We start from the raw sequence: 12,866 nt of genomic DNA, 5'->3' as shown, positions 1-12,866 counted from the left end.
TATTTACTTCTGTTAATAAAACATTTCCATAATATCTCCTATAAAAATCACCAAGAAGACAGTTGTATTTCTTTATAAGATGAAGTCAGGCTTATTGGGAAATAATGAATTTTAATCCTGAATACATTATAATAATAAAGTAGAACTATAGCAATTAAGAAAAGAGACAGATTGGACATGCCTTAGGAATACTGTTGTTTGTTTTTTTCTAAAGCAAGTCTTCTTAGGAACATTTAATAACATCTCATAGAGAACAACTCACATTTTGGTGTGAACCAAATTGTACGTGAATACAAAAAACCGCATTGACTGTCTTTCCTTTTCTTGAAATAAAGACCTTATTTTTCTTCTATTTTGTTTATATTTTTCACTTAGTTTTCATCAGTAATTTTATATTTGGTTTCATCTTTGGCTTTGTTCTAAACAGTTGTCAGTTTTCTGAAAACAAACCAAGAAATCTTGATGGGTTTTTTTGCCCCTCAGTATTATTTTATTGACTTTGTCTGATTCTTTGTCTTTCTCTTTAAGCAAAATCACCAAAAAGTATCTGTGTATGCTACATTTCTTCTGTGTTCATTTTACTGTAATGGCTTCTTTTTCCACACTTATGATATCGTGTCATTTTCTGCCTGAATTCTGGCTTTGGGGTAAATAAAAATCAAACTTTGACTTGATATTAATAATTACAACCTGGCACTACTCTTGTGTATTGGGCCAAATTCTTTCCCTTTTCTGTCAACTACACACATTCATACAGTTCCCAAATTCACAGATTCCAGTCTAAATGCTCCTGTTTAGATTGATGATTCATTAAATCAGGTCCTGTTGTTTAAATGAAAAATTGGGTGCTTCATCAGTTTTTGATAATAATCAATAATTTCTCAGATGTATCCACGTTATGGGTTATGTAATTTATCTATTGCTGTCTCTTAAACTTTTTAAATCTGTGGATCACTAACCTGAGCATTAAGATCCTCTATCTTTTCCCACTCAGTACTAGAAATAGTTCATTTTGATGATAATAATAAAATTTCTCTGGAATAGTATTTATTAATCTTCATTCACTAAATAGAAACTTTGTACATACAAACCACTTAGTCTCATACATCAGTGCTTAGACAGTCATTGACATAAAAAGAAAATATGATTTCATAAGCCAATCTCATTATTTTATTATACATTATACATAAAGGATCCTTTATGTCACATTGTATGTACGTAAATGGTATTTTATACCTTTATAGATGTTCTATACATTTTTTAAAAATTGTTCCTTTGAATTGAAAAGTTTCTTACATTTATAGGTATAATGCTATCACATGTAAATGATTATTAGACACATCATTGATTAGTAAATATACAACACAAGTTAAAATCTTCTTTGAAAAGTTTATTTTCATTGGCTTGAATGAAATATATGTAAATGTGATTTTCTTTATGTTCACATTCTTACTGCTCAACACTTAGAGAAATTATCTTAAAGTTTTAAGAATATTCAGCGATTATACATTTTAGAATTAAAACTCTTTTTGTGTCCCCCACACACCCACTCATACTGTTCATATTTGATTAATTTCATAATGAACTTAGTTATTTAATTTCTATTCTTAATGATCTACTCTGTATAAATAGACTTGATTTTTGTACTCTATTTTAATTTTATTCCTTAATTCCCAGATCTTTGAGAAAATAAATATGAATATTTATATTAACCATGTTCCAATTAAGGAACATCCTTGGGAAATCACTGAGATAAACACTATATTACAAAGGTTAGGCATATTTATGGAGATCATTATCAACTGTCTTGAAAATACTATGAAATAATTTTAAATTTCAGTTAAAAAATGAAAATTCTGAAATATATCTTATGTTTGATCTTTTTCGTTTATTTTATTTTATTTTTTTTGACGGAACCTCTCTCTGTCACCCAGGCTGGAGTGCAGTGGCATGATCTCGGCTCACTGCAACTTCTGCCTCCCGGCTTCAAGCAATTCTCCTGCCTCAGCCTCCCGAGTAGCTGGGACTACAGGCTTCTGCCACCACGCCCGGCTAATTTTTTTTATTTTTAGTAGAGACAGGGTTTCACCACGTTAGCCAGGATGGCCTCGATCTCCTGACCTCGTGATCCGCCCATCTTGGCCTCCCAAAGTGCTGGGATTACAGGTGTGAGCCACCATGCCCGGCCTCGTTTAATTTTTTTAAGAGAGGTGGAGGTCTTGTTATATTGGCCAGGCTGGTCTCAAATTCCTGGTCTTAAGCAATCCTCCCGCCTCAGTATCCCAAAGTGCTGGGAATACAGGCTCATTCACCATGCCCAACCCCCATATGTTCGATCTTTAAGACAGATCTTTTTCTTGTTTCATTTAAATTTAAATTATGTTAAAGTTCAAACCAAGGCAAACAGTGCCTTGAAATCAATCAAACAATACTATTGGGACAAGACATAGTATATCCTGTTTCTTTCTTTAATGCCCTTTCAGAGCCTGTTTCCTGAACCCCTGTCCATTCAGAGTCATTCTGTGCAATTCCTCAGAGCCCTGTGGGAGAAGACCCAGGCAGGGGATGCTTACAGCTTTGAAACTGCCATGATGGAGTCCACGTTTCCACAGCAGAAGGTAAATGTTCCTTTCCTTGGCCATGTTACAGGCCAAGATTTAAGACTGTCTTGAAACAGTTTCCCTTTTTTTTTAGCAATTTAATTTCATCCTTCTTTCGTTTACCTTTCTTTCATTATTATCATAAACATTTGTATGAAATTATTTTCACGTGGTACCATAGTAGATTCAGAGTAGAGTGGTACCAGTAAACAAGGACATTGCCCTTTGAGGTCTATATACTGACACAATACAGTTTCCTAGAGCCACACAATAACTGCATGCATAGTATGAAACAGAAAAGATTTTACAGCTGGGTGTGGTGACTTGTATCTATAATCCCAACTACTCAGGAGGTTGAGGCAGGAGGATAATATGAGGCCAGTAGTTCAAGATTAGCCTGAATATCATGGCAAGACTCCATCTTAAAAAAATTTTTTTTTTTTTTAATTAGCCAGGCATGGTAGCGCACGCCTGTAGTTCCACTACTCCTTGATCTTGGTCTTCCCAGCTCCAGAACTATAAAAAATAAGTTTCCATTATTTATAAATTACCCAGTCTTAGGTATTTTGTTATAGAAGCACAGTGACTAAGAAAGAAGGCTTGAACTAAAGTTAGAAGTTATAGGAAGATTGGAGAGCTATTAAGAAAGTCAAATCAACAGGACTGACAGCCTGATGAGAAAAAGAATAATCCAGGATGACTCCAGGTGCATTGTTTGGCTAACTGGATGATAATATCACTCTGAAAATGAGAAATCACAAAGTAATCTGACGGAGCAGAAGAAGATAAAGCATTGGGGTTTACATATTTTGAATCCAAGCTGTTTATATGGCTAACTAGGTGGTGGTGGTTGTTAAATACCAATGTGGGCTTCAGGAAGAAAGCCATGACTGGAGATATGGATTTGGGAGTCACAAGTTAGCACTTAGTGTTATGGCAGAAGACTGGATTGCTCAAGGGAAATATGTATATTGAGAGAAAAGAATGGTTATTAATCTCTTCTAGTAAATATTATCAGCTTCTCTCTTTTAGCCCTTCCCAAACTCAAATATTCTGATTATTCTTATTATTCTTTTAGATAGCCCAGTAATAAGTAATGGATGCTTACTGAGCAAACCAGATGTCCTGAGAATAAATGATCATGGTGTCTGTCCTTGCTTTACTGTTGAAAAGGGAGACAAGCATGCCAATATTAAACAAATTCATAGTACTAACGAGTAGCAAATTAAGTACTCCAGAGCTGGTCTCTTGTGAAACTAACATAATATTTTTTAAGTGATGAAGAATTCTAATGATATGAAAAATGAGCATGATTAATCAGAAGTTTATTTGTAATGCTCTGTAAGACACTAAAGACATATCAAACTGTTGCATCACTACTTTTTGGCTTGGGTTTAGGAATTCAACATGCAGTATTAAAAATAAAGGAAATGCCACAATTGCCTCAGTGTAGAGTAAAATGGAATTCTTTGTACATTTCATTCAAATTTTCAACTGTTGCATCATGTTTGAACACAATGCCTCAAGTTCTCATAAATTTTTCATTGCTAACTGTATTTTAACTAGAGGCAACCAGTAAATTAAAACTTGGCAGGCTGCTTCAAATCCTGAGATTAAAAAAAATACTTGGCAAACTAGTTTTGTGCATACTCACAAGTATACTTATTCACATTTCTTGTATTTCATGCTAATAAACATTTCTCTAAGGGAAAATTAACTGTAAACAAAATTTAAAATTTTTTAAAGTTTTATAATTTGTTTTGTTCATGAGTAATAAAAAAACTTTGATATCTGCAATGTACATTATGTGGCGAATTTATCTGCCCAAGTATTTCTCAAGTAGATTTTTTCCTATTTTTTTGAAGTGTTCTCTGTACCAAATTCAAAATAGCTGTAAGAATGGTGCAAAGTCTGCTTTATTTTCACAATAGGTGCCATATAGACATACATTAGTGATTTGAAAGAGATGGCCATGTGTGTATCGGCTGCAGTGACGGAGTTTCACTGCAGCGAAATGGATTCAGGTACACAAGAAAGAAGGAAGAAACTCCTAATGCCTGAGTATCTAGAATATAACATTCTGGACAATATGAAAAGAAGTTTGTTATTGTGGTTGCTTTTTAATAGAATCTTGGAATTTTAGAACTAAAAATTATCAGTGAGATATCTATTAAATTGCAAACTGCTTGAGGGCAGGGATTTTGCCGTATTTACCATTGTATTGCCAGAGCTATACGGTGCTTGGCACACACTAGGCTCTCTAAATAATACATATCAATTGAAGAAATTTAAAAATTCTGTCATTTTCTGGATGTTAAAATCGGAAGCAAAGGAACCTGTTGAAGGTCAGTGGCAGAGCTAGAACTGATACACGTACCCTTGCGATATCAGGGTTGTCACAAATGAATCTGGTACTTCTCTCCTCTGGGCCCAGGAGAGGATCACATTTCCCTGTCTACTGAAGCAAGGCTGGCCATGTGACTTGCTTTAGCCAGTGAAATATGGGAGGGGATATGTGTCACTCCAAGAGGAATCTTTTAAAAGCCAGTGTACTATTCTCTGCAATTCCTCTTTTCCTCTACCATGATGATGATGATCGTAGGAGCAAAAGTTGAAATTGAGTTGCCAGAAGATGAAAACAGCCTGGAATTCTAAGCCACCACATGGAGGGCTTCTGCTCTAGAGAGCTACCCAGTCCCACCACACATTTTGTATGAGAAAGAAACATCTGTTGTTTTGTTAGAATCTGAAATTTTGGTGTTAGTTATAGCAGCGTAACCTGCCTTTCTTGATTCGTACACCTACCAGAGTAGTTAAGCATGTTGGCTCTGAATCACCTGGCTTTGAGATCTGCTGTGCTCCTTACCAGCTGTATGTCCTTCGTCTCTGTGCCCCAGTTTCTTTACTTGTACAGTGGAGATAATATCAGTACCTACTTCATAGCACTGTTTTGAGACTTGAATGAGTTAATACATACAGAGCTCTCAGAACAGTGGCCACACATTGTGATCTCTAAATAAATGTTAGCTAATATTCTAATCCCTAGCCAGCACCCCACCTCAAATAACACAAATTCAAACCCGTCTTATGTGCATTAAGGGAGGTTCAGAGTGGAGGTAGGAAGATGAACCTGATTGATAATCTCTCAAGTTATTGTATTCTACTTTTATCAGACCAACATTACCAGAAACGTTTTCCAAATTTCAATCATGAATTTTCAGTATCAAATTCAGCCAGGTGCAGTGACTCATGCTTGTAATCTTAGCACTTTGGGAGGCCAAGGCAGGCGGATCACCTGAGGTCAGGAGTTCAAGACCAGTCTAGTCAACATGGGGAAACCCCATCTCTACTAAAAATACAAATATTGGTCAGGCATGGTGGTGCCTTCCTATAATCCCAACTACTCGGGAGGCTGAGGCAGGAGAATTGCTGGAACCCAGGCGGTGGAAATTGCAGTGAGCCGAGATCCCACCACTGCACTCCAGCCTGGGAGACAGAGTGAGACTGTCTCAAAAATAAATAAATAAAATAAAATAATAAATAAATAAATTCAATCAAATTATCTTTTGCAAACTATGTATCAATCTCACACAGGCATAAAAATGTGGAAATGCGTATGTAATATAATGCTAAAATATTTTTAATATATAAAAATAAAAGTTTAATATTAGTGAACTTAGTAAAATGCATGAATTCAATAGTTAAAATTTTTAAAAATTATCACTTAAATGACATTTGATAAAATCCAACAATCACTTTACTAACACACATTTTGTATAAAAATTGTATTAATGTCTGTGTCACTAGTTAGACTGGGTTTCCATGAGAACATATGCTTGTCATTGTACACCCAGCACCTAGAGCATTGCCTGGCATACTGTTGACACTCAGTGATATGTGTTGACTAAACAAAGTGAGTGAGCACTATTACTAACTAGAAATGGAAAGATGTGTTCTTAGCATAATAAATATTTGTCTGATAACAAAAGAAAAACTATGCCTAGTGGTGAACAACTGAAGATTTTTTATTAAATACTGAAATAAAACCAGAATATCCACTATAATCTTTATAATTTAGTATTGCTCGAAAGCATGAGCCACCATGAGAATATAAGCTCCATGAGAGCAGGGATCTTGTCTCCTTGTTTGTTACAGAATCCAGGATATCTAAAGAGCATGCCTGGCTCATACTAGGCATTAAAAATAATAATAATAATAATAATAATAACAAATAGAACACAAGACAGAAATAAGGAGTATACTATTTGAAATAAGAAGATAAATTCAACATTAGTTTTAGTTAATATGATAATAAAAAGAACACTATTAGAATAATAATAATTAACTTTACTGGTCATTTAGAATGTGCCAATAATTGTCCTGTTCATTTAATATCAATTATTTCACTTAATCCCAATGACAACACTATGAGATAGACAGCATTATTATTATCATCTTACAAATGAGTAAACTAAGTAGAAGAAAGATTAATTTTCTCAAAGTCACAGAGCAATGGAGCGAAATACACGTGAATGAACAGTGATATTACCACGTTCCTGATTGGAAATAGTAAATATTACAAAAATGTTAATACTTCCTAAGTTAATTAGCACTTTAACTGAGTTCCAATTTAAATTCTAAGAGAATTATTTTTTATCTCTTATGAAGTGATGGTAAAATACAGCCAGAAGGATAAATAGGTGAGACCAGTTTGAAAATTTTTGAGAGGGACAAAAAAGAGGACATTCCAAAACATTAAAGCACACTATAAAACCTACAATTATTAAATTACTCCACTTTTATGGAAAGAATTAATGCAGATAAATGGAACAGACTAGTCCAGAAACCAACACAAATATATACATTTAATCAGTTAATGTATATATACAATTGTTTAACTACATATGAAATGAATCCTTTTTAAAAAGCCTACATAAAAGAGAATGAAATCAAAACCCTAGAGCTAATTTTATACATATAGAAAAAACGTAAAAGTGTTTGCTATAATTAGAAATTAAACAAGGATGCCTGTCATCACCTTCAAAATTTAGCATTTTACAGGGATCCTACCCAATGCAAGGAGACAAAAGCAGATAAGTATAAGGATTAAAACAGAATAAACCAGAAAGAGAAAGAGATAGAGATGAGAGGGAGGATGAGGGAAAGAGAAATTATTTATAGACAATAAGATTATTTGTGTGGAAAGTTCAACAGAATCTAACCTTTCGAACTTATACAAAAGATCCATAAAGTTATTTGATATAAGATCAACATATAAAATCAATAACAAATCTATTAATGAGTAATAACTAAATAGAAAATGTAGAAAAGCATGCCATCTATAATAGCAGTAAAGACTATAAAGGACCTAGGAATAAATATAAGAAAAGCCATGAAACTCTTTAATGATAAAAAATTTTTGAATATTAATGAAAAATTTTTAAAGACCTGAATTAATGAAAAGATATGATCTTTTCATGGTCAAGAACAACCATTATCATATAAATGAAAATTTTCTCCCAAATTAAAATGTAAGTACAATTTCATAACCAATCCTAATGGCAACAGACTTTTCTCATGGAGTTTGACAAACTGGTCCGAAATTTAGAATAAAGAAAATCATAAGAAAGACTGTGGGGGAGGAAATTTTTATGCTACAGAAAAAGAAAACTCATGTGATTATTGCTGTAGGGATAAATTAATGATAAATAATAAAGAGCCCAGAAACAGTCCCAATCATATATGAAAGCTTGGTAGGTGATAGAAGGGGGATTACAAATCAGTGAAGTGAAAGTAAAATATGTTTTAAATAATGTAAGGACATGTAACTTTTCTAAGCTGAAAAGATAAAAGTAGATCCTTCACAGACACCATATAGCTCAATTAACTCCACATAAATTAAAGGCTTAAATGTAATCAATGAAATCTTATAAAAATTGGAAGAAAATATCAAAAGTTACCTTTATAACTCCAGGATAAGGAAAATGTGACAATACAAGTCTTGGCAAAGATGTGAAAAAGTGGGAATGTTCACACACTCTTGATGGAAGGAAAATAGGTATACCTGTTTAGAAAAAAGAACACTTAAGAACATATATATATATATAGGCATTAATTAGACTCAAAAATGACAGCTAGATTACTGTTAAGATAGGTGAGTAACTTTATTTCTGAAGTCTTAATTCCATTTAAAGCTGATCATAAAAATGCTTAAATACAAGAAGGTTTTTATATTACAGTATATAAAATGTGCTAATAATACTCAGCTATTAAAAAGAACAAAATAGTGTCTTTCGCAGCAACTTGGATGGAGCAGGAGGCCATTATTCTAAGTGAAGTAAGTCAGAAATAAAAAACCAAGTACCGTATTTTCTCACTTGTAAGTGGGAGCTAAGCTATGAGTATGTAAAGGCATACAGAATGGTATAATGGATATTGGAGACTCGGAAGCTAAAAAACTACATATTGGGTACAGTGTACATTACTTAGATGAAGGGTGCACTAAAATCTCAAACTTCATTCATCCATATCACCAAAACCCACAAATTTTCATTTTCAGACTTCTTAAAGAGCAATCTGGTCTTTATAATATAATCAATGGTTATATTATAATTTCATGTGCCCTTTTTCTGCAGTTCTATTTCTAGATGAACTCTTACATATGTGCATCAGAAAACATGTGCAGAAATACTAACTGAAGCATTTTTTGCAGCAAAAAATCAGGAGCAACCCAAATGTCCCTTGATAGAGGAACGTGGAAAAAAAATGTTGTGGTATAGTCATGTTATACAGGCAAGTAAAGTGAATTAATTAGACCTATATGTAATAGCATGGGATAAATCTTGAAAATATATTGAGTTTTAATAAGCAAGTTGCAAAACTATGATATGAATACTATGATAGCATAAATGTTATTGTATAAATTTTTAAAACACATCAAGCAGCGTTATGCACTATTTATACATACATACACTTAGGATAAAAATACGCTATATTTAGAATTATGCCAAGTTTATGATGAGGTTGCCTTTGGGTAAGGAGAAAGAGAGGAAAGGAAGGAGGAAAATGTTACCGGGGAAGAGAATTAAGGAGATCTCAATTTCATCTGTACTTTTATTGCTAAATAACCAGAAGCAAAATATTAGCATTTGTTAAGTCTGGCTGGCAGGTACATGGATATTTGTTAAACTGTCTTTTGTAGATGCTTTTCTGTCTTTGTTTTTTAAATTTAATTTAACCTGTAACTAATGTCAAAGAGTAAAGAATTGGTAGGTTTGACTACATAAAATATAAAGTCTGTAAAGAGCGAAACCTTTTATGCACAATAATTTTAAATGAAAATATTTGTAACAAGCATGAAAAACAAAGTTTAATATCCTTAAGCTACTACTATAAGTTCATGAAAATCAATAATCAATGAGCGAAGAACATGAGCAAATACTTAGGAGACTCAGTCCGTAAAAGATATTCAGCCTCATTAGTAGGCAAAGTAGTCAAAGTTAAAATAAGTTACCCTTTTTAACACATTTTTTAAAATACAATAAATCAATGCTGGCTTGAGCAAGAGAGTTAAGGCACTCACACGTTTCTAAGTTGAAGTGTAAATTATTTCAACATTTCTAAAAAGCAATTTAGCAATGCAGTTCAAGTCTTAAAAATATTCATATCCTTTAACACAGTGATTCCACTTCTAGGAATCTGTTCTACAGAAGTAATCGGAAACATGTACAAAACTTAAGATAAACAAACACAAAAAGTATTGCAGAGGGATTTGTAAATAGCCTAAATGTCTAAAGATAGGAGAATGAAATTATTATACATCCATATAAAAGAATATTTTTTGTAGGTCTAGTCCTGAATCCAGGTAAAAGAATAGTTTTAAAACAGATAGGTAGATGAAATAGAGAGATAGGAAGATAGATAGATAGATAGATAGATAGATAGATAGATAGATAGATAGATATAACAATACACAGAGAGAGAGAACTATTTCCTGGCTCTCTCTGCTGAGAGAACAAAAAATATTAACCAATCCTGAAAAGTCATGTTTATGAGACATGTTTAATGATATGAAACACACTTACGGTAAATACCATATTTCAGGGTACAAAATTATTTTTATAAAGAATATTATTTGGAGGATTGCCCATTAAAACAACCAAAAGGAAATATAATAAAATGTTAATGATATAGCTCTAGTTGATGGGATTAGCATTTTCTTGTCTCTATATATTTCTTTTATAATCAAGGAAAAAATGTTACTTTAAGTTATATTGCCTTATGTAAATGAGCAGTTTACTTGAAGAAAAATAGATTCTAAGACAATTAATTTCCATTATAAAATAAGGATTTTAGAAAGATGGTGGAAAAGCAGTTGATTTATTGAAGAAATGAGAAAGACCCCCATGGAACAAGTAGAGATTACTATTAATAATTTCGTTTCAGTGCGTGTGCTACCCAACACTTCAGAGGGAATGGCACTCTGATTATCAGAGGACCAGAGAGTTGACAAAGTTGATTGGAGGATTACTAAAGGGCCAGAATTTCAGAAAGAAAAGGCCTTTATTAACACATATGTTCCAGTTACCAAAGCATAGGGAAATGTCGTATGCTGTAGAAATGGGATCTCAAAACTATGTCCCTTACAGAAAAAAATAAAACAAAATAAACTACATTTTCTGCTGAAACAAAATGTGCCCCATCTGGCTAACATTTGGTGATTTGTTTTCAGTCCGCATTGCTACAAACACACTTGATACTTCCCAGGATAATTGACAGGAGTGTCAAGGCACAAATAAAACTGAAACACTAATTCTGGGTGGAACCCAAGGAGACTGTCTGATGCTCCCACAGGCTTAGATCTAGTGTTTTGGGTTAAAGTGTTAATGTGCTTGAGTATATAAATGCATAAGTAAGTAAATAAAAGGTGGGCCTATTATATATAAGATGTAACAGTTTATATATATATGTATATATATATATATATGATGAGAAATTTAAGTCTACATGTGTAATGGAAATGACAAGTGCTGTGGAAGGTCAGTCTCCAGGAGAGCCGTATGAATATGTTTGAGAGAACCTTCCTTTCAGGGCAAGTTAGAGGGGAATGGGGTTTGGAATTTCAGAACCCCAGATGGGGGCGGAGGATTCTAGGCTTTTAGGCTATGAGCTCAGAACCAGGAAAATCTGAAAGGCAGTTTCTAAGTGGCAATGGTGAGGTAAAAAGATAAACAGAAAATGTGAATAAGAGTCTGCCCTAAGAAGCCAGACCAAGGGACTAATCCAGTGACTGAGGGGAAAACTAAATGAAGACTGCAAATCATGGAAGGTCCTGGAGGGCAGATTGAAGGTGGAATGTGGATGCAGAGGCAAATGTCTGGGACACTCTTTGCTCAGGCAAGGAGCTGGTTGGAAAGTGGTAGAAATTGAAATACAGAGTTTGGAGGCTTTTTTTATCTTTAAAGAGAAAAATAGTTCCATATAGAAAGAATGGCATGAGAAATAACATAGAGGAGACAAAATAATCACAGCAAAATCATGGTAAATATGACTCTAAGTTCATGTATTCAGTCAAAAATATTTTTTTGCAAATGCCTGCTCTATACCAACCACTGTGCAGAGACTAAACAATCATGATCCCTGCCCTGATGGAAACAAGCAATACACTAAGAGACAAATACACAATTCCACACTGATAGATACTGTAAAAGATAATGCCTAAAGAAAATGAGCATTTGTTGGATGGTCAAGGAAGACTTCTCTGAGCAGATGTCAGACAAGTTTTCCTGGCAATGAGAACAATTTGCACAAAGGCCTTGAAACAAAAAAACAAAAACAAAAAAGGAAGAATAAGAGAAAGGAGAAGCTTTGGTGTATTAGAGCATTCTCTTCAAATGTAAGTCACACATCCCATCAAAAAATTATTTTGAGCAAGTACCTTCAATATGTGCACATTTATTTACCTTTAAACTATATACATACATTATTTTACATGTTATTTCACTATAAAACATTGAAAAATAGAAATTTTAAAGGATGAGATGAAAAATAAATAGAAATGAAAGTTCTAATATTTTCTTCCTCCTGTATCACAGTGGATGGTCACACCTACCCAAAAGTGAGCACACCCCTTTCACAGCATTGGTGGAGCCAGTGAACAAAGGGGATAGTGGAGACTGGAGAGTTAATCTGGGGAATTCTGAGTTCAACCATTGTGGAAGTCAGTGTGGCGATTCCTCAGGGATCTAGAACTAGAAATACCATTTG

General features: G+C 33.6%; 1 protein-coding gene across 3 annotated transcripts in view; it reads left to right on the top strand.

Moving 5' to 3' along the window:
* VEPH1 (ventricular zone expressed PH domain containing 1) overlaps positions 1-12,866 on the top strand; it is a 255,018-nt gene that overhangs the window by 197,226 nt on the left and 44,926 nt on the right. For 2 of the 3 annotated variants that reach the window (XM_063620306.1, XM_063620308.1), the window contains one exon: positions 2,484-2,618. The exons of the other annotated variant lie outside the window; for it this stretch is intronic. In XM_063620306.1, coding sequence (XP_063476376.1) covers positions 2,484-2,618 — 135 coding nt within the window. The remainder of the gene's footprint in view (positions 1-2,483; positions 2,619-12,866) is intronic. 3 annotated transcript variants of the gene reach the window in all.

This window comes from Symphalangus syndactylus, chromosome 17 (genome assembly GCF_028878055.3).
Source record: "Symphalangus syndactylus isolate Jambi chromosome 17, NHGRI_mSymSyn1-v2.1_pri, whole genome shotgun sequence".
Classification (NCBI taxonomy): Eukaryota; Metazoa; Chordata; class Mammalia; order Primates; family Hylobatidae; genus Symphalangus; species Symphalangus syndactylus.
This window is presented reverse-complemented; position numbering and strand designations above follow the sequence as displayed.